At 43.5% G+C, this 22,996-nt stretch overlaps 1 protein-coding gene and 1 non-coding gene across 11 annotated transcripts in view; one reads left to right on the forward strand and one right to left on the reverse strand.

The window, feature by feature from the left end:
* TBC1D31 (TBC1 domain family member 31) overlaps nt 1-15,370 on the forward strand; it is an 80,222-nt gene extending 64,852 nt beyond the window's left edge. For 3 of the 10 annotated variants that reach the window (XM_032760351.2, XM_032760357.1, XM_032760361.1), the window contains 5 exons: nt 3,481-3,621; nt 4,990-5,184; nt 7,440-7,578; nt 13,238-13,333; nt 15,023-15,370. In XM_032760351.2, the coding sequence (XP_032616242.1) occupies nt 3,481-3,621; nt 4,990-5,184; nt 7,440-7,578; nt 13,238-13,333; nt 15,023-15,156 (705 nt within the window). In that variant the 3' untranslated portion in view covers nt 15,157-15,370. The remainder of the gene's footprint in view (nt 1-3,480; nt 3,622-4,989; nt 5,185-7,439; nt 7,579-13,237; nt 13,334-15,022) is intronic. The other 7 variants (XM_032760354.2, XM_032760365.2, XM_032760356.2 and 4 more) reach the window with 4 other exon arrangements.
* Nucleotides 15,371-20,537: 5,167 nt separating this feature from the next.
* Nucleotides 20,538-20,610, reverse strand: TRNAM-CAU (transfer RNA methionine (anticodon CAU)). Its single transcript has one exon. It is a non-coding gene; the product is annotated as a tRNA-Met (tRNA).
* Nucleotides 20,611-22,996: the final 2,386 nt, after the last annotated feature.

The following is a 22,996-nucleotide window of genomic DNA, read 5'->3' on the forward strand; positions in this document are numbered from 1 at the left end:
TTGGTGTCCAGGGTTTTACTGGGGGTCATGTAGACATGGAGTATATATGTGGCTGACTGTAGTTACTTTCTCTACAGCCCCTCCAAAGGTCAAACTGATAGAGCATGGACCATGGTTCCCACCAGATCCCATCATTTAGCATAAAGCAGCTGGCATGGCCAATATCTCCAGGTATACAGACACTCTTATCAGGCAGAGTATTCCAGGGGCTTAGAGGTTATCTCCCAGGAACTGATCAAGGGCCAGTCTTTTCTTTAGAATGTGCAGGTTTTGAATTACTCAGGCCTACTGAGTTAACCCTGTATTGCATAGTGTCTGATGTATGATACATATTGGATAGATACTAGTTTCCCTCTTTTCCCTTTGGCCTAAAAAGCTCTATTATTTTAAAAAGCTAATTGACAACTCCAGTATGCACACGTCGTCCAATATGCTTCTTCATACCATTACCCAATCTTTGATCCTCTTCACCATTTTTAGAGTTCCATTGTTTCCTCTTAGTCCTTAATCTCTACACATACATGGTTTTTTTTTTGTTTGTTTTTTGTTTTTTTTTTTGAGACGGAGTCTTGCTCTGTCGCCCAGGCTGGAGTGCAGTGGCGCGATCTCGGCTCACTGCAAGCTCCGCCTCCCGGGTTCACGCCATTCTCCTGCCTCAGCCTCTCCGAGTAGCTGGGACTACAGGCGCCCACCACCACGCCCGGCTAATTTTTTGTATTTTTAATAGAGACGGGGTTTCACCGTGGTCTCGATCTCCTGACCTCGTGATCCGCCCGCCTCGGCCTCCCAAAGTGCTGGGATTACAAGCGTGAGCCACCGCGCCCGGCCACATACATGGTTTTACTTCTTTATGGAGTAGCTAAAATTCTATGTTCTGCTTTCTTCTTCACTTAATAAAATTCTTTTTCTAAATGGCTACATATTTTTGTAACTGTCATTGGTAGTGGCTGCTGGTGAACCATAACTTATGTAAGCTTTTTTCTGTTGTTAGATGTTCAAGTGGTTTACAATTTTTGATAATAAGCATCTTCACATATATATCTTTTTTGCATATAATTGAAAGATATTTTTATTTTTAGCAAATTATAAAGGTAATTATGTTGTCTATAGATGATTAGAAAAGTAGAAAAAATCCCTCAAGAAATAACAACTGCTAATGTCATTAATAGTAATATGAGATTATTTGGTACATACCATTTGTATTTGGCTTTTTTAACCTACCTCTTCATGAAGGCTGTTTACTATCCTTCTCTCAACTACTGTACCTGTTAGCATTTACTCTCCTATATCCCTGCCCCTGGCAGCCACGAAGCTGCTTTCTGTGCCCATAGATTTGCCTATTCTGGATATTTCATATAAATGGAATCATACAATGTGTGATTTTTTATGACTGGCTTCTTTCACTGAACATGTTAAGAATCTTTTCATATGTTTATTGGCCATTTTATATTTTCTTTGGAGATAGTATGATTAATGTTTACTTAAAGTGTGTATGGGTCATATTTCTTGTTTTGTTTTGTTTTTGAGACACGGTCCCACTCTGTCACCCAGGCTGGAGTGCAGTGGCGTGATCTCAGCTCACTGCAACTTCTGCCTCCCAGGCTCCTGCAATCTTCCTGCCTCAGCCTCCCAAGTAGCTGGGACTACAGGCACACACCATCACACCCCGCTAATTTTTGTAGTTTTTATAGAGACAGGATTTTACTATGTTGTCCATGCTGGTTTCAAACTCCTGGGCTCAAGCAGTCCTCCCACCTTGGCCTCCCAAAGTGCTGGGATTATACGTATAAGCCACTATGCCTGGCCCATATTTCTTGTTTTTTTTTTTTTTTTTTTTCAAACAGTCATGTGATTTTTTGTTGAAAACTAGACATTTTAAATACAATGCTCCTCAACTTGTGATGGGGTTATGTCCTGATAAACTCATCATAAGTTAGAAATATTGTAAGTTGAAAATTCATGTAACACCCTAATAGACCCATCATAAAATCAAAAAATCATTACGTCAATTCAAGGACTGTCTGGAATATAATGTGGCAATTTTGGAAATAAGATTGTCTCCCCTCCCCAGGGTTTCTTCTTGTTTCTTTGCTTAGTGACTTTTCTAAACTAATTTTGAAAGTCCCTATTCTTTGTTGAATGTAGGCACTGATGTCTCTACTCAGGTAGTTTGGGGGTCAGCAAATGATTGGACAGAGATTTTAATAGATTCTTTGAACCAGTAAGCTTCTAGTAGTTGTGGAGGGGCTCTGTGTGCATGTTAGGGCATGCCTTTATCACTCCGCTAGGCAGTTTATATTTCTTAGATTCCACTTCCTGGTGATGCAAAACCTCAGAGTTAACCAGAAGTGTGAGATCTTGGGTCTTTCTCAGGTCTGAGAACACAGCCTTAGCATATGCACAGCCTTACACATGCACATGACCTTCCAGGAACCTATCAGAGCTTTTTTAAGCCTCCTGTGGACATCTGATTCTCCAGTTTTTCCTGTTAAGCTTTTTGCTTAGCCTATTGGTTGCTCTCCTAAGATCTACTGCCCCAAGCAGCCAAGATATTCAACAGTTTGCTCTAATTGTTTTCAACAGCTTCCCCAGGGATAAGGCTATTCTGTACTAGGTGAGCTCTGAGTGAGATCAAAAAAGACAGCCTTAGGAGGGGTCTTTCAGGGAACCACCAGACAGGGCAAACAGTGACAGTTCTCCAGCAATGATGGTTTGAAGGGGCTCCATCCAACCCCATTTTGCTTGGCTTCCTTCCTTGGCTTCCAGGCTGCTGGTTTTCAAGACTAATGCATAGGCTGGACATGGTGGCTCACACCTGTAATCCTAGCATTTTGGGAGGCCGAGGCAGGCCGATCACTTGAGGTCAGGAGTTCGAGACCAGCCTAGCCAACATGGTGAAACCCCGTCTCTACTAAAAATTTAAAAAGTTCACCAGGTGTGGTGGTGTGCACCTGTAATCCCAGCTACTCAGGAGGCTGAGGCAGGAAAATCACCTGAACCCAGGAAGTGGAGGTTGCAGTGAGCCGAGATCGCGCCACTGCACTCCAGCCTGGGTGACAGAGTGAGACTCTGTCTCAAAAAAAAAAAAAGACTAATGCATAGCTTGGGAGTGGGGTGGGAACAGGAAAAATGCAAGATGAAATGTCAGAGAGCTAGCCGTTCTTACCGAGATTCAGCCATTTCTGTAAGTAAATGCTCCCCAGATAGCTCCAAGCCTTTGGTTAATTTCCAGAATGCTGAAAAAGTTCATTTTGACATTTTTTTAATCAGTGTTCTCAATGCTTTTATGGATGAGAGGATTTCCAGGGGTCCTTACTCTGCCATTTTTGCTGATGTCTCCAGTCTTAGAATTTTACTTTGAAAATCAGATGATGACAGCTTTTATTTGTGTGCATATTACTATTCTGAAAAAAGTTGTTTTTGTATTCTAGCATTATATAAATCGGTGATTTTTTTTTTTTTTACAAATGATTTTAACAGAATCTTACTGAAAATCAAGAAGCTGTTGCAAAAGAAATGCGAGCAGATGCAGATGCCTATAGACGAAAAGTGGATCTTGAAGAACACATGTTTCATAAGCTGATAGAAGCAGGTGAAACCCAGAGTCAGAAAACTCAGAAGGTAAAAATATGATCCATTTAGTGTACATGCAGAGGAGAAATTTTCATCTGTCACCCTCTTAAGAGAAAAAAATCGAAATTAAACTCTGTAAAGTTGAGTTAGTTTGTTTCTTTGCTTCAGTTGTCACAGTTCCTAGAATCTCACATTGCTTCCTTTTGTACATGGGATGCTTACTTCACTGACAATCACATGATATTCATGTCTTTTTCCTACAGTTTGAGGAAATACAAAGGAATTTCCTCAAAGAAAATACAAAGGAATAGTGACTTACAAGAAAATACGAAGGAGTAGTGACTTAGAAAATACAAAGGAATAGTGACTTAGAAGAAAATGCAAAGGAATAGTGACTTTACAAATTATACTGTCCTTCTGTGTTCTGCCTCTGAAATTGTCCCTGAGTTGATTAGGTTCAAAGCATCAGGTCCCTGCTTGGTATGTAAGCCAGCACTTCCAAGTGTATTGTGTGGACTATTAACTATTATTCAATAAGATGGGGGATGGTCAAATAAGTACTGGAAATGCTGTCTTAAAGTGAGGTATTTTCCTTGCCAAATTTGAGGATACTGTACATTTGTGAATATTTAAGAAAATTTCCCAGACGTATTTCAGAGAATTTCTTATGGAGTACGCTTTCAGAAATGCTGACTTAAGTGAATTGAAATAGAACCTGAGACTTTCAAAGAAGAGCTTTCTCTATTATCTCTTTAACAAAATGTTAAATGGGTATGTGTACCGGTCTGCTCCTATTCCAAAAACCAGGAATAGTGTACAGTAGATACCTTCTGTTCTACAACAGTCTCTTAGGTGATTTCCTCAAGATATTTCATTTTTTTAAATAGGCTTTTGTCCAGTCTGTTAAAATGGGCTCTTCTTCAGAGTCTCCTCTTCAGAGTGCTGAAAACATGGAAATTGTTGAATCCCACCCATACTCTAGCCCGTAAGTTCTTAACCTTGGCTGTAAATTAGAATCACTTGAAGAGCTCTTAGAGCCGGAGTCTTACTCTGTCACCCAGGCTGGAGTGCAGTGGCACAATCTCAGCTCACTGCAACCTCTGCCTCCTGGGTTCAAGCAATTCTCCTGCCTCAGCCTCCTGAGTAGCTGTGACTACAGGCGCACGCCACCACGCCCGGCTAATTTCTACTTGAAGAGCTTTTTAAAGGTGCCGGTACCCCACTGTCCAGTGATTGGTTTAATTGGCTTGTGGTAGGGCCCAGACATCAGCTTGTTTTAAACACTCCCAGGTGATTCTAATATGCAGCCGGAGTTGTGAACAACTGCCCCAGACACTTGGATACATTGAATGGTTATACCTTCATTTTATATATTAGTAGTTTGACCTTGTTCTGAAATGTATAACTTTTTCCTAGGTGATTAAAGAAAATTTGGCAAAGGCTGAACAAGCATGCCTAAATACTGACTGGCAGATTCAGTCTTTACATAAACAAAAATGTGATGATCTACAACGAAACAAATGTTACCAGGAAGTAGCCAAACTCCTTAGGGAAAACAGAAGGAAAGAAATAGAGATAATAAATGCAATGGTGGAGGAGGAAGCCAAGAAGGTAAAAACAGTGTTATAAACTTTTTAATATCAAGCATTGATTTTTTTTTTTTTTTTAAAGAGACAAAGTCTCACTTTGTTGCACAGCCTCAAAATTCAAACTCGGGGCCTTAAGCAATCTGCCTGTGTCAGCCTCCCAAAGTGCTGGGATTACAGACGTCAGCCCCTTTACCCAGCCTAAGCACTGAAATTTTGAAATAGTACAGAGTCAAATGACAAAAGCATCAAACCAAGTCGTTTTTGCTGGAAAAGATAATCTAATTTTAATAGGTGTTTGTCAGAGACGTCGTCTAATACTGATTCTACCTAAAAATGACTAAGCGTCTTTCTCATTTACATGAGTGTGCTTCAATTTCTCAACTTCCTGGATTTTTGTTCTGGCTGATTGAATAATATTAGTACTTGAACTTAGCTAATTCTTTATACTTACAATGTAAAAGATGCTGAATAGGTAGAAATGGTACGTAGCTGCTAGTAACAAAACCCCAATTACAATGACTATGAACAGGATAGAAATATAGTCTGGAGGTAGGGAGTCTAGGGTTAGTATTGTGGCTCCAAGGTTATCAGGGAAATGCCCTCTTTCAGCCTTTCTGCACCTCTTCTTAGTGTATGGCTTTCATTTTCAAGGTTACCTTACCATCCAAGATGACTCCTGGAGTTCCAGCCATCACATACACATTCCAGGCAGCAGGGAGAAGGGAGAGCACAGTGCGAATGTTCTGCATCCCATTTGAGTCACACTCCCTTCTAACTTCTTTCCAGGAGTTCCATATCATATTTCAAGCCACATTTGTCAGCAAAGGATGCTGAGAAAAATAGTATTCTTCACAGGGAGCATTATCATCCCAAATAAAATTAAGATTCTGTTCCTATCAGTTAATAAGATAGTTAAAAATAAAAACAAAAGATTCTACTGCTAAAGAAGAATCAAAGAATGGAGTTCGAGGAGGTAATTAATAGTATATGTCACACGTGTGTATCTTTTGGTTGATGCTCGCACAGACTCTGGGATCTGTGCTTTGGAGATATTATCACAGGTACCATGGACTTTCCTAAGGACACTGAGGAGCTGGGGAAAGATCAAGATCTAGATACCTGGCTTAATTGCTTCTCTCTGTTGCTGTATCACAGTGTCTATTCTGAAAGCTGACTTCTTACAGTGTATTTCCTTCAAGTCACTATTCCAGATTCATTTTCCTCCTACCCCATCCCAGTGGCATGGAGCCTTATCTTATAACCTTTCCATTCCAGGACAGGAAAGAAGGGCTTGGAGAGGGTGGGGGTAATATCCAGAACCCTGAGGCTGTTCTCAGGAAAACTGGGGTGGAAGCTCACATTCTCAACATAAATATTGCTGACACTAGGGCTAGACTGTGTGAAATTCACTGCTGCTGGACTTTGGGTAAAATGGTACTTTTGAGAGTTGGCTGAGAATCATTGTAGGGGCCTTTCACGTTCTGCAGAAATCCTTCCTTGTGTCTAGTGTCTTGTGTTGTAAAGCTGACTTGACTACTGCGTGGCCTTGGGAAATTGCTCAGAATCAGCCCCCTCATCAGTAACATGAAAGGGATGGATTTCTGTAATCCTTCCTTGCCCTATTTTGTGATTTTTTTAAAAGTTTTTGTTATTTAATGCATTATTATTTCTGTAACATAAAAATTATGTGTTTCCATGTAAAAGCTGTAGCTTTTCCAGAATTTTGGAAAACTTTAGGAGTTGGATTTTAAATTTATTTTAGTTACCTTCTGAGCTAATTTTAAGATTATTATTTTCTCATTTTATGGAGAAGAAAATAGGGGTGAATAGAAATCAATGGACTTCCCTGTGGTCATCATGTGGACCAGAGCTGGGCAAAGAGTTCATTCTCTGAATTTTGTAGATTTTATTATTAAGATAGAGCATTCAAATTAAATAAATGCAATTGCCACTAATACAAAACTAGCTTAGTCTCATAAGATTTGAGATTTGAAACTTATTGAAATGCATTATTATTTCAGCAACTATTGGGATATAGTTGTGTGCTTTGTGGCACTCTGCAATACTAGGGGTTGGATAAAACCTGTCTCTGCTTTCAAGACTCTTAATAGTCTTGGGCCAACACAGGCACCCCAATTACCATAACACCAAACAGATCCTACTTGCCATGCGAATATAAAGGAAAGTGGATAGAGAAGACAGAAGGGGCTCATTCCACTATGAAATGTGTATTACTATACTTTTTATGTAATTTTTTTTCCATTTATTTGAATTTAGTGGAAGGAAGCTGAAGGAAAAGAGCTCCGTTTGAAATCAGCAAAGAAAGCTTCTGCTCTTTCAGATGCATCTAGAAAGTGGTTTTTAAAGCAAGAGATAAATGCGGCTGTAGAACATGCTGAAAATCCATGTCATAAAGGTGAGTGTCTGAGAGGCCTTTCTCTCCATGATGTTACAGATTTATTCTTTTCCAGTCATGGAATCCCTCGGTTCAGCCTTCTCCTGCCTCACCTCGTATTGGGATACCGGGCCCGCCAGCCCGTTACCGGGGTTTCACCGTGGTCTCGATCTCCTGACCTCGTGATCCGCCCGCCTCGGCCTCCCAAAGTGCTGGGATTACAAGCGTGAGCCACCGCGCCCAGCCCAGATTTATTCTTTTAGTAGGGTCTATTATTATGATTTTTTTTTTTTTTTTGAGACAGGGTCTTGTTCTGTCACCCAGGCTGGAGTGTAGTGATGCAATCATGGCTCAGTGCTGCCTTGACCTCCTGAGCTCAAGCAGTTCTCCCATCTCAGCCTCCCAAGTAGCTGGGACCATAGGCGTGTATCCCCACACCTAGCTAATTTGTTAAATTATTTTTAGAGATGAGATCTCACTATGTTGCCCAAGCTGGTCTCAAACTGCTGGGTTCAAACCATCCTCCTGCCTTGCCTCTCAAAGTGCTGGGATTATAGGCGTGAGCCACTGTGCCTGGCCAGTGAATAAATTATTGGGATGTATTTTGGCACTTCAATCTACTGCTCAAGTAAAAGGTAATCACTGGTTACCACATTTTTGGTGGGAAAGGGTGGGCTGAGGTGGGACTATTACAGAAACAGAGTTCCAGTCGAGGAAAAAGTTTGTGCAGACTGTCCTGTGGAGTTCTGTTTGATTCTGTTGCTCCAAGGTAAAATATGTACTTTGCCAAAAGCTGATCCTCAGAACAACAGTATATTCAAGTATCACATGGAAACTTCTCATAGGATTTGATCCAACATTAGGTTTCGGTACGAGGCTTATAGTGGCATCAACTGAAAAATCAAAATTATAATTTAAAACTGTAAAATACTCTGGAGGCTGAGGCGGGAGGATCTCTTTGAGCCCAGGAGTTTGAGGCTGCAGTGAGCTATTATCATGCCACTGAACTCTAGCCTGGGCAACAGACAAGACCCTGTCTCTTAAAAAAAAAAAAAAAAGATTTCCATAAAATTATAGAGTACAGTTAACAAGGAGCTTTTATGTTACTATGTTTTATTTTGTTTCAGCTTTTTATAATGTGTATACATTGCTTTTTAAAATAATAGCTTTGTTGATACATAATTCACATGCCCTATAATTCACCTTTTTTCTTTTTTTTTTTTTTTTTTTTTTTTTTTGAGACAGAGTTTTGCTCTTGTCTCCCAGGCTGGAGTGCAGTGGTGTGATCTCAGCTCACTGCAACCTCCACCTCGCAGGTTCAAGTATTCTCCTGCCTTAGTCTCCTGAGTAGCTGGGATTACAGGCCTACGCCACCATGCCTGGCTAATTTTTGTATTTTTAGTAGAGATGGGGTTTCGCCATGTTGGCCATGCTGGTCCCGAACTCCTGACCTCAGGTGATCCACCCACCTCAGCCTCCCAAAGTGCTGGGATTACAGGCGTGCCCAGCACCGCACGCAGCCTAATTCACCTATTTAAAGTGTATTATTCAATGTCATTATATTATCACGTACTAAAAAATACACTTACACAGTCATGCAGCCATCACCACAAGCAAGTTTAGAGCATTTTTCACCACTCCAAAATAAACCCAGTACCCATTAGCAGTCACTCCCCATTTCCGCTCACTCCCCCAAGCCCCTGGCAGCCACTAACTACCTTGTGTCCATTTACCTATTCAGGAAGTTTCATGTAAATGCAATCATGTAATATATGGTCTTCTGTGTCTGGTTTCTTGTACTTGGCATAATGTCTTGAGATTCAACCATGTTGTAGCATATAGCAGTACTTCGTTCCTTTTTGTTGCTGAATAATATTCCATTGTGTGGATATTATGTATTTTTTTAATCTATTCATCAGTTGATGGACATTTGGATTCTTCCCAATTTTTGGCTTCATGAATATGCTATGTGCATTACTTTTTCATTTCACAAGTTTGAAGAGTGAAAATATAGGTTAGGTCATTTAATTATGCCTACCTTTTTTTTTTTTTTAAAGGTAGAACTTCACTCTGTTGCCCAGGTTGGAGTGCAGTGGCACAATCTTGGCTTACCGCAACCTCTGCCTCCTGCATTCAAGAAATTCTCCTGCCTCAGCCTCCTGAGTCGCTGGGACTACAGGCGCATGCCACCATGCCCAGCTAATCTTTAGTAGAGACGGGGTTTCGCCATGTTGCGCAGGCTTGTCTCGAACTCCTGGCCTCGAGTGATCTGGCCCCTTTGACCTCCCAAAGTGCTGGGATTATACCTCACCCGGCCAAATTATACCTACTTTTAAAACCCCTCATTACCTCTCATACTTGAGATTTAGTGGTCCCAAATAGCACCAAGAGTACTTTGGGGAGGTGGAGAGGAGTAGCATGTGACTCAGCACAAATTAAATATTTTAAAGTGGCTTACAAAAGATACTAACCATGGGAGCTGTCACTTCTCCCTCACCCTCTCACACTTACCCTTGTTTTTCTTTTTGGTTGTTTGCTTTTTTGAGACGGAGTCTCGCTTTGTCGCAAGGCTGGAGTGCAGTGGCACAATCTCGGCTCACTGCAACTTCCACCTCCTGGGTTCAAGCGATTCTCCTGCCTCAGCCTCCCGAGTAGCTGGGACAACAGGCGCCCACCACCACGCCCAGCTAATTTTTGTATTTTTAGTAGAGACGGAGTTTCACCATGTTGGCCAGGATGGTCTCGATCTCTTGACCTCGTGATCCTCCTGTGTGGCCCTCCCAAAGTGCTGGGATTACAGGCGTGAGCCACCACGCCCAGCCTTACCCTTGTTTTAGAAAGAAAAATAGAAAATCTTTAGAGAGCTATCTATGTAGAAATAGAGAAAGGTAAGAAACTAAAAAGCTTTCCTCATCAGTAGTTTTCCTACACGTTTGCCCCTCTGCCTCCATGATGTCTTCCCTCTGTGCTAACTAAATTTTTTTTGGCAGACCAGTCAACCATGTATATTTTTAACCTTGCTAAATTTCGCCAATAGAGATAATTTGATTAATAAACATCCAGTTTTCAAAAGTCTTAAGTTTATGACTGAATGATGTATCAGTCATTTTCTTAATCAGGGTATATAGATTTAATCAGATTCATTTAATCCTAAAAGCAGGAGATAATCACCTACCATCAAGAAAATGACATTTTTGGGCCCGGCGAGGTGGCTCACTCCTGTAATCCCAGCACTTTGGGAGGCCAAAGTGGGCAGATCACGAGGTCAGGAGTTTGAGACCAGCCTGGCCAATATGGTAAAACCCCGTCTCTACTAAAAATACAAAAATTAGCCAGGCGTGGTGGTACACACCTGTAATGACAGCTACTCAAGAGGCTGAGGCAGGAGAATCACTTGAACCCAGGAGGTGGAGGTTGCAGTGCGCCCAGATCACACCACTGCACTACAGCCTAGGCGACAGAGCAAGACTCCGTCTCAAAAAAAAAGTATACATGTTCAAAAAATACACATGTTCAAGACCTCACCAACAGTGATTTAATTCAGTAGATCTAATAATAGTAATAATTCTGTCAGTAGCTCTAGGGTAGAAACTAGGGAGCTAGATTTTTGTTTTAAAGTTTCACAGATGAATCTCCCCAGCCAGTGTTTGAAACATTGCTGGAGACAAAAGGGAATCATTAGTTGTTTGAACAGAGGTAATATTTACAACACAGCCCTTTGGGAAGATGAATTGAACAGGAGTGGGCAGGCTGAATTTTGGAGGACAGATGAGAGGGAGCTGTGAGATCTCAGCTCTGGCTGGGCACGGTGGCACCTGTAATCCTAGCAATTTGGGAGACTGAGGCGGGAGGATGGCTTGAGCCCAGGAGTTCAAGACCAGCCTGGGCAACATAGTGAGACTCTGTCCCTAAAAAATAAAGAAACAAAAAGATCTGAGGAACCACACCTGATTCGCGTCTTATCTGTGCAGCAGATGTAGCAGTGGCCAGCCTGCTTGTGCCAGAATGCTGGTAGACTGGGAAGCTCATGATCTTATTCCATTTGCTACAAGTATTTTATTTCAAAGTTATTTCTGGCCAGGCACAGTGGCTTAAGCCTCTAATCCCAGCACTTTGGGAGGCCAAATCATGCCTACTTTTAAAACTGCTCATACACCTGAGGTCAGGAGTTCGACCTGGCCGACATGGCCAACATGACCAACCTGGTGAAACCTGGTCTCTACTAAAAACAGCCGGGCATGGTGGCGTGCGCCTGTAATCCCAGCTAGTCCAGAAACTGAGGCAGGAGAATTGCTTGAACCCGCTTGAGCCCAGGCGGTGGAGGTTGCGGTAAGCCGAGATCACGCCACTGCACTCCAGCCTGGGGTGACAGAGCAAGATTCCGTCTAAAAAAAAAAAAAAAAAGTGTTATTTCTTAGTAAAATAGTTGAATCTGCTTTTTCTTTTCTCTTTTTCTGCTGAGTTCTGTCCGCAGAAACCGATCTCTGGAACAGTGCAGACTGCAGATTATGTTTACTACCTCCGCCATGCCCCGCCCTTCAGATGTTTGAAGATGACTCTTAGATTCCAGCTAGTTCCCCACCAGTTCAAATTAGTCATTTGGTGATTAGTCACATTACCTTAATGACTCATTGAGCTAACACTATGAGCTAAAACCATTAGCTAAAGCTTTTCAGAGAGGTAAAAGGCAGACATCTTACCAATTCAATGAGACTCCCAGCATTCTGGGCTCGACACATGGAGGCTTAGACGCTAGTGGTGGGAGTAGAAAGGAAGGGACGGTTATAAGCAATGTCAGGATGCAAATATTTTTAAAAACACCTTGGTGTCATACTGGATGTGCTGCTGTAGGAGTTAGGGAACAGTGAAAACACAGCTGAGGGTGAGTGTAAGGTTTGAGATGAGGAGAGTAATTGATAAAAGTAGGGGGAGGCGCCTGTAATCCCAGAAGTTTGGGAGGCCGAGGCGGGTGGATCACGAGGTCAGGAGATCGAGACCATCCTGGCTAACACAGTGAAACCCCGTCTCCACTAAAAATACAAAAACTTAGCCGGGCGTGGTGGCGGGTGCCTGTAGTCCCAGCTACTTGGGAGGTTGAGGCAGGAGAATGACGTGAACCCAGGAGGCGGAGCTTGCAGTGAGCCAAGATCGCGCCACTGCACTCCAGCCCGGGCGAGAGAGCGAGACTCCATCTCAAAAAAAAAAAAAAAAAAAAAAAAGTAGGGGGAGGCACCGCTAGTTGCTAGGGCACTGCCCTGCCTACTACTCTAAGACGGGTTCAGGTAAAACTTGCCTGTGGCTGGCTCTGATTTGCTGTATGTTGTGATGAGGCCCTGCCTAACTAAAACCAGTAGTGATCAGCTCATAATAGTTTCCAGGGAAGCCTTGCTAATCACATTTCGTAATCTCTATCTTAATATCTATATTTTCGAATTTGTTGGCTTTTTGTTTTAGCTGAAAGTGTTTTTAAAGTACGTTTTACAGAAGTCAGCTCAGCTCTTAATTCTCACTAATGACACTTCCTTGCCTTTTTGAATGTTGACCGCATTCTTCTTAAAATAGAAAAGAAAGGAGTTTTTAGCCATCCTTGGTGATTTTAACTTACTAGGGACCATTTGGAATTAGTAAGCCTTTCTACTCACTCCCAAACATCATCTTGATCTCCTCACTTTTATAACAGAAGAACCCAGGTTCCAAAATGAACAGGAGGACTCAAGCTGTTTGCCTAGAACCTCACAATTAAATGACTCTTCTGAAATGGATCCCTCAACACAGAGTAAGTTGATAAGCAAGAAAATGTTATTCTGCCATTTTAAATTTAACAATATTTAAGCAAAATTGTGGCTTAAATTATGTTTATAGCATGTGGATGCCATTTTCCCAGGGCACTGATAATGAAAATCCTAAAAGGGAGGCAGCAAGATGCTCTCAGATTTCCCAGTGGGAGAACTGGGTGCAGACCAAATTCCAAGTAAAGCAAATGTGCTGGATCCACTAAAGCCACTCCAGTTCTTGAGCACCAGCACTGCTGCCCAAAAACATAGTTGGAGGTTCTAACAGAAGTCTCTAACTAGGTTGATAATATGAGATTCATCACTATTTTGACATCATTATGAAAAAAATCTCAGCGTTGTTTTTCAAAGCTATTGCATAGTTGAATTTTCTTGACTCTGTTCATCTGGGCTGGGCTCCCTCCAACAACCATCGAAAACATGTGTCTGCCCTGGGCACTCCGATGGAATTCTGGGCCCCAGCAGCAGTAGAACTGCCAAACGCAAATGACTTCATGCTGATGAGCTGACTTTTGATCCCTGGATGTGGTTCATTGGAGGGTTTGGGGTTTTTAGAAGGGACAGGGTAGAAGCATCTTACAGAAATGTAGTCACAGCATTAGGCCATCCATAAAGAAGCTAACAATCTTCCCAGTAAAGTGTATTATTTATTTTTAAAAGGGAGGAGGAGACAAGACACTCCGTTAAACTTTCTTTCAACTAATTTTTTTCAATAAAACTGCTATATAGATGAAGCAGAATTTAACAAGATCTTTTGAGTTCTTTTGGAAGAACAAACTTTTATACAATGTCCCAAAAAGAAGAGCTTTATAAGAAATATGCCTAATACCAAGTCATGAGATTCCAGTATTGTGTAAAATATTTTTGCTAACTGATATTTTTATATGCATCTATAAATTCTGTGCCAGAATATGAATTAAACCAAAAATCATTCAAGAGTCAGATGAAGTATGAGAGATTCTCAGCTGTTCTCTGTTCTGACATATCCAATGGTTATTTGGTAACCTTAGGTTATTTGGCAGCAAAATACAAAAGCATAAAAGTTGTATTTCTTTGGGAGGAAAAACAGTTTTCCAGAAATTGAAGCTGACTGACTGTTTGAATATGTAACTAAATTTCAGAGAAGTATATTTTTAAGGGCTTTTTAAAAAAATTTCAATGTTCACTAGCCCCTCTAAATCAGTAACACTCTTACACTTGGACATGTTGTAGTATTTTAATCTTGATTCTGGACCTTCCTGATATTAGCCAGTATTAAAAAGCATTTGAATTACTTATTTCTATTTACTTATTGGAAAGGTAGTCATGGTATATATTTCACAGTATTATGACTTGGAATGCCTTTTCTCATTACCATTAAGCATCACTGTGAGGAAGCTTACCATTATAAAAACTCAAATTCTCTCTTAAATAAGCTTTGTTTCTAACTTAAGATTGTTTGTATCCCAAGTATTTCAAAGCAGAGAAGTTCTCTGTTAGCATTCATTCAGTCCAACAAATAATTATTTGGCTTGTAAATGGAACCACCTAGGGCCAGGTAATATGTAAAATTTAGGTTTTAGAATTGCATTTCGTTATTTATTTTTACAACACATTTATCTTTAAAATAAATGCTGTATCCTTGCTAACATCAGAAAACTCAGCTTTTCTAAATTTTAAATTTCATTTTCAAGTTTCTTTAAATAGAAGAGCAGTAGAATGGGACACCACGGGACAGAATCTTATCGAGAAAGTGAGAAATCTTCGCCAGAGACTCACTGCTCAGGCTCGTCACAGATGTCAAACCCCTCATCTTTTGGCTGCATAGAACGCATGTCACCTTGAGACGGTCGAGAGAGAGACCTATTTTGCAATCAGTGACACTGATTTTTAGATTATTTATTTAAAATTCCTATAAAGATCAGCCCTTTGTACAGAAAAATGTGTCTATAAAAATTATGTGTTATTTAATTCTGATACTTTTTGGCTTGTAAATGGCTTCTTGAACTTTTTACAATAAAAATGTTTTAGAAACTGTTAAAGCTGTGTTAAGCTTTCAGGTTGCAGGGACCAGCATAAACCTCAGTAACTTTAGTTGATACAGATTTATCTTAAAGATGAATGGAGAAATAAAGAACAGGAAACCATCTCAACAGCTCTATAGCCTGGACTGGGAGAGAACTCAGCAGCAGGTGGAGAGCGCCAGTATCGTGGAGTGGCCTATATCACCATCTTCCTGCCCATCCCCTCCTCTGCCAGTGGGACCTCCTCTTTGTCAGGGACCCCACTGGACTCGTAACATCTCATCTCTGACCCAGCTCCTTCTGCCCTCTGCCTACTTCTTCTGGCAGCACCGACTGCTCTTCCTCCCTCCCTCCGCTTCCTAGCTCCAGAGTGGGGCTGCTTGTGACTTGCCGAACCTTACTCTCTAAAAGGAGGGTAGAAATACTTGATAGGAGGATTAAGTAAGATCAGGCAGGCCAGACGTGGTGGCTCACACCTGTAATCCCAGCACTTTGGGAGGCTGTGGTGGGTGGATCACTTGAGGTCAGGAGTTCAAGACCAGCCTGGCCAACATGGCGAAACCCTTTCTCTACTAAAAATACAAAAATTAGCCGAGTGTGGTGGCACACGCCTGTAATCCCAGCTACTTGGAAGGCAGGGGCAGGAGAATCACTTGAACCCAGGAGGTGGAGGTTGCAGTGAGCCAAGATCACGCCACCACACTCCAGCCTGAGCAACAGAGTGAGACTCCATCTGAAAACAAAAACAAAAACAAAAAAAGATCAGACCTAGAAAGTTCCTGGCCCAGTGATTGACACATAGTAAGTGTACAATATGTAGTACTAATTATTTTTTCTGGGGCCATGAAGCATAATCTTATGGTTTGTCAAATATTTTCAGCAAAGTGCTCTCTTGTCCAATAAGCAAAGTTCTAAAATGATATCCTGGCATTATACACAGCCGTTGGTTTCCCAAGAGTATTTTCCTCAGCCTAGTTTTCTGTACGTTTTTAGGTGGCTGCAAACATATGCCTGCATGGGCCAAGCTGGTGTGTGTTTTTTGACAACAGGAATCCCCGGATATAGAATACGTAGAGTGTGTTGGGAACTTTGGTAGACTAGAATTGCTTGCTCACCAGAAAGCATTGAAATTCTAAAATTCTGTGGTTCTGCCACCCAGAAACAGCTGTCTATTGCAGTTTTTTACCTCTATTTCAGGTCCTCTTTGACTAGGATTTATACCTAGTCAGTTCTGTTTTGCAGCTACACACACCACATACACATACAAAACCCTCTTTTTTATATATAGAACTGCAGTAGTTAATTTTTGAAAAAAGTTCCTGTTCATTCAGTGAAAGTGCACTATGAATGCTGTCACCCAAATGAAGTTCTTTTTATCACATGCTTCCAGTTTTCTCTGAGCCTACGTTTCTCCAGTAATCTTGATACATTCACTGCCTTAGCAGATTTCAGATACTTGGTTGAATCCCCTCAGTCATATGTGCTTGGTTGGTATTGCAAAGGTTATCACATTTAATGAAATATATGAAATACATTTCTGATTATTTCTTCCTGCTTCTTAACATTATATCTTCAATCTTCAATTTCTTTATAATGTGAATTCTCTGGAATTGAATAAGGGCTGAACTTGGCTAAAATTCCTTGCTACATTCAAAAAGTTTCTCTCCATTACTCCCTTGAGTTTGTTAAAGAAGAGCAGTCCCTATAGGCCTTTTCATATTTATTACATCCATAAAGTTTCTCTCTGGTGTGAATTCTGCAATGTTCCCTAAATATTGGGCTTCAGCTAAATCCCTTTCCACATTGGGCTACATTTGGAAAGTTGTTTTCCAATATGAATTCGGTGGTGCCAAATAAGTTATTAAGTTGGTTAGGGGCCTTTTCAAATTTATTTACATTCATAGAGTTTTTCTCTAGCATGAATTCTCCCAGGTTGAGCAAGATTTCAGCATTTGCTAAAGGTCTTTCCACAGTCATTGCATGTGGGTCGTTACAGCTGTTGACTACAAGGACCGCATAAGGCTTAATTTATTAATATGGGTGTGCTTACCGAGAGTCTAGATTTAATGTTTAATCTCATTGTATCAGTCTGGATCCAGTCAGGAAGCAAACCACACAGTTGTTTGGATAGGGAAAGTTTAATGTAAAGACTTATTAAACTATGATGAGAGCAACTATGAAGACGTAAAGAGAACTCTACGGGGTACGTAGGACTGAGGAGAGTACTCAAGGAAGGACAGACTTGGAAGGGAGGCTCCTCCCTCCCCCGGGCTTAGGTCAGACCTGGTCAAAGAAGGTGTGGTTGCAGACCACTGGATACTGGGGAGGGCCTCAGAGTTGGCCAGGCTAGGGGTAGTCCATGTCCCCAGGCAGCAGGAAACAAATCTCCTGGGCACAGACAATCCGAGGCTGGTAAAAACGCACAAGGAGGCAGGGCATAAGGACCCCGCTTGTCAGGTTGGTGTGCAGGCTGGCCATATCCAGAGAGCCACAGGAAACCACCCTCAGGCACAGGCAAACAGGCCAGCAGGCAGGTGCTCAGAGTGCATCAGGGTGGTACTGCTGGCATGAGACCTGGAACATGCCAGTGTCCATGCTGAGAAGACTATAGTGACATGGTCATGGGGCTAGGACTGTGAAGTCATAAAGCAATTGTGCACACTAGGCACATGGTTGGGGCAGAGCGCGACTAGATGTCCCCCATGCACATGCACCGCTGGTGGGCCATGAAGCAAGAGCAAGAGTAAGCCAAACAGCACACTGGAGCAAGGAAGAGAAGCCTTGTTTCTCCTGCAGTGTCCTTCCAGCACCCTCTATTGACAGCTCAGCATCATGCGCACTGTAAGGAGAAATGCCTCAAGAGCCCGGCCCATCACTGCAGAACTGAGATGACTGATAACTGCCACGCTCATACCATTGAAAGTGGCTCCACAGTTTACGTGGTTGGTTGACAGGAATGTGGACTCAATGTTGGCCTCTATCTAATGAGACAGATGCCAGAATTTCCCTGGCATGATGTGGATGCAGGTATCCAAAGGCTCAGGGAGGTAGGAATGTAAGGGTGGATTGATCACATCTGGCCTCCTCACTCACCTCCCAATGCCATGCTCTGGGCCCAAAAGCTACTTCCTTTATGAAGGCACTGAGCAAGGGAGCACCTGCAAACCTGAAAAGCTCTGTGGTGGCTCATGCAACAAGACGTGATGGTGAGAGATGCCACCACCACAGATGTGCTCCCTGGTTTCAGTGGGAATAATGGAATTCTGGGGCAGCAGAGGCCAGGTAGAAGCATTTAATTACCAGACAACCATTTACAGTAAAGGGCAGCAGGGCGGTAGTAGTATTAAAGGATTTTTGGCTACTGGTAATTGACTACACTGTCCCTAAGAATGAAATAGATAGGCAGCCTACTAAAATGTTGCTTGAGATATGTAACAGGAAAAACTCCAGACCTGGTAGCCGAAAAACTGACTCGAGTCATCACCATGGAGAGTCATAACCTGTCACCCAGTTTCCAGTACGAAAATGATTCCCAAATCCAAAGCCTCTTGATTGAAGGGGAGGCCAGATTCCTCTGAGGAAGGACCCTGAAGCAGTGCCACATATACATGCTTACGAGTATTCTTTAACTCCTCCCCAAAGAAACCTCTTGCCAGTTACTAGAAGGATTGTGTACTAGGGAAAAGAAAACACCCATATCTCACAGGGATTACTAAACATGGGTTCTGAATTGACACTAATTACTATGGCCTACCAGTAAAAGTCACAGCTAACGGTGGTCAGTTGATCAAAGGAGTCTTGAGCAAAGTTTGAATTACAGAGGGTGAATAGGGCCATGAAACCAACCTGTGGTTATTTTCTGAGTACCTGAATATATCATTGAAATAAACATACATGAAAAATGGTAGGCTCTCCCCGACGGCACTAAGACCCATTGAGTAAGAGCTATTATCCTAGAAAGATTCAAGTGAAAGCCCCTGGAATTTCCTCCTTACCAGGATAGTAAACCTGGTTAGTAAAAAGTTATCACAATTATCCCCAGGGGCCGGGCACGGTGGCTCACACCTGTAATCCCAGCACTTTGGGAGGCCGAGGTGGGCGGATCACCTGAGGTCAGGAGTTCAAGACCAGCCTGGCCAACGTGGTGAAACTCCGTCTCTACTAAAAATACAAAAGTTAGCAGAGTGTGGTGGCACGTGCCGGCGGGACAATTGGTTGAACCTGGGAGGCGGAGGTTGCAGTGAGCCAAGACCATGCCACTACAGTCCAGTCTGGGCAACAGAGTGAGACCCTGTCTCAAAAAAAGAAGAAAAAAAAGAATTATCCCCAGGGAAATTGAAGAGACTCATGCCACCAGCAAAGAATTGAAAGATGAAGGGCTGGTTATAGATATTCCATCGTAATTTAATTCTCTATTTGACCTGGGCAGAAGGGAGATGGATCTTTGAGAATGGCTGGGTTATCAAGAACGTAGTAGGGGAGGACAGAAGGGAGATGGATCTTTGAGAATGGCTAGGTTATCAAGAACGTAGTAGGGGAGGACTGCAGTTGCAGCGTCTGTTTCACTGCAGTTGCAGCGTCTGTTTCAGATGTGGTCTTGACACAGCTTCCGGCATATGGTATATCCCAGCTGCCTACATGACCTCTCTGAGACCCCTCTTCCCAGACCCTATCATGACCTGCATTTCCAGATAGATTCAGTGCCCACCGCTGGCCTCTCATCAATGCTGCCTACCCATCCCGCAAGCCCCCTCGCCGCCCCACACCGTGTTCCTAGCCACTCCTCTATTGCCTCCATTAGACGGCCTTGAACTCGGCCGCGCTCGCAGCGCCGTACTGAACTGTAACCACCCGGACTCCTACCCTAACCCAGAGCTGTGCGCGACCGCCCTGCGACGGCCAGTGCCCAAGGGCAAGGGCAAGGGCAAGGGCGAGGGCAGGTCGAGGAGTCGGGGGCTGCTCCAGGCCCTTACACGTGCTCTTTCCTGGACACTCGGGCCGCAGCGCGAGGATGGTCTTGGCGGGGGTTCTTATTAATAGGTCCACCTGGTCCGAGGACACTCGTCGCAGATTATGTCTTTTCCCCTTATTTTCACTCCGGGACTTTGACAAGCAAACAAAACGTTTCTTTACGACGGGGTTGTAAAGACAGCAAACGACGGGGTTGTAACAAACAAAAGTATTGTGCCCCGTGTGAGGATCGAACTCACGACCTTCAGATTATGAGACTGACGCGCTACCTACTGCGCTAACGAGGCACCTAGCAAGCCCTTCCGGACGGAGATTTATGAGGCTATACAGCTGGTCTGCTGCGCATGCTCAGTTTTACTTTTACTGCTGCTGTAAATCCCATCCAGAATACTCGGAATTCTAGTTCCGCTGCGTCCTCCCGCTGTCCCGTTTGTCAATTAACGAACACTGTGGCTGGCTTGTCAGTGCCTCACTGGGTAGCGGCGACACGGAGAAGGGGGATTTTTCCTCCGACTGTTGTGAACCGTTATTTTTGTGTAGTGCGTACAAACCGTTTGCACACTCGCGAACGCATGAAACACTTATTAGGCACCTACTGTGTTCCCGGCCCTGTTCTGGGTGCTGCGTTCACAAGAACAAACCCAGGCTCAAGGAGTTGGGCTAAGATGTAAAATGATTGGAAAACACACGCGCGCGCGCGTGTACACACACACACACACACACACACACACGCTGTTACGGCCCCCACCGCAGACCCCAGATCCCGCCAGTCCCGGGCCTCCTCCCTGCGCCCCAGGTTTCCACGCCTGCCTGCAGCTCCTCGGCTGAGGCTGCGCTTCGTAGGGGCTGCCGGGCTCCGGGACGCAGTCCTGCAGTCTTTTTCTTGTTTATAGCCAGGACAGACCACCATTCCTGTGGCCAGTGCCCTGTTGCACACTTGAGCTGGTTCTGATTTCTTCTTCCTTTTTTTCTTTTTGCTGTTCAAACAGGACTTCAGGGAATAACCGTGGAAGCGGTGAATTAATATGTTAACTGGGAAGCCCGCTCTCCTTTCCCTTTCACTCCTCTCGCCTTCCTCCCAGCCCTTTATATAAGCTCATTTACCTACATTATTGCTAAAGGAAACTTAGTGCCCATATCATAAATGGAAAACAGGTAAGGGTTTTTCCCTAACACATGTTCAGATAAATACATAACTATTATAATAAAAAAAAAGACTCTTCCACGTACTGTCTAAAATCAGCCAGACAGTGGCACATTGAGGATTTGTACGTTTCGCCGTATGTAAATTTCACCTTATAAAAAGGAAATTGAGACGGAACTCTGGGCAAGGCCGGGAGTGGGGACCCCTGGGGGGAGTGTGTGGATGCCCGCGGGTCTGGGTGCCTCCCAGGGAAAGGACGAGTGATGGACAGGCCGACGGAAGGACAGGGAGTGGGGAGAGGTTCGTGTGGACCTCGATGGGTGTGCGGATATTCACGGCACAACTGTCAACTTTTCCATTTGTCTGAAGTTTTTCCTTAGAAAATATTGGGGGTGGAATTTTGTTAATCACCTAGAATTTGAGAGATACGGCGGGGTGTTAATGGGGCAAAAGGCAGTATGAGTACAAGCAGGTAGGGACATACCATCTTGACAGCAGGCACCACAATTGCTGAGGGTAGGCGAAAGGGAATCTCGGAGTGGATGGGGGTGGGGCCTGCTCGACCTCCCAGTGGGAGAAGGACTGGGAGCTGCCTGGCTGGTGGCCGAGGGGTGAGGAAGGAGGAGTTGGAGGTGGGGCAGGCTGCCGGGACCCCAGACCCGGAGACTGACACCCATTCCTCGGGAAGCTCCTGGATCCCACAGTCTAGGGTGGGAATCCCAGGACCTCTGCCAGCCTCGGGAAGCGCGCATCCACACGCATCGGCGGGAATCCGACCCACGGGGCTTGCTCCCTGGTAAGGTTGCTGGGGCATCCCCTGCGGACTGCGGACTGGGAGTGTCACCTAGATCCAGCTGTTTCTTCCAGATCTGCAGGCCCGAGGAGGTGCTGATTAACGTGCAGATTAAATCCCAACGGTCCTGTCTACCACAATTACAAACAGCCCCACTTTCGGGTGTAGCAGTCCCAGAACTGGCAAGCTACCCAACATATTAACTCACCACTTCCACAGTTATTCCCTGAAGTCGTATTTGAACAGGAAAAAAAAAAGAAAAAAGAAAAAGGAAACAACCCAAGTGTATAACAGGGAACTAACTGGTCACAGGCATAATGGTCTGTCCAGGCTGTAAACAAGAAAAAGGGATGCTGTATGTTGTGATATGAAATGAGCGAAAAACACAACTGCAGAAGTAACAAGAGTATGAGACTATTTCTGTAGAAAGGGGTAGATGTTTATATTTGCTAGTGTTTGCACACAAAAAGCTAAGATCGCCAGACGCAGTGGCTCACGTCTGTAATCCCAGCATTTTGGGAGGCCTAGGCGGGAGGACCACCTGAGGTCGAGAGCTCGAGACCAGCCTGACCAACATGGAAGAAACCCCATCTCTACTAATACAAAATTAGCCGGGTGTAGTGGCGCATACCTGTAATCCCAGCTACTCAGGAGGCTGAAGCAGGAGAATTGCTTGAACCCGGGAGGGGGAGGTTGCGGTGAACAGAGATCGCACCACTGCATTCCAGCCTGGGCA

The sequence above is a fragment of the Hylobates moloch genome, unplaced genomic scaffold (assembly GCF_009828535.3).
Source record: "Hylobates moloch isolate HMO894 unplaced genomic scaffold, HMol_V3 SCAFFOLD_9, whole genome shotgun sequence".
NCBI lineage: Eukaryota > Metazoa > Chordata > Mammalia > Primates > Hylobatidae > Hylobates > Hylobates moloch.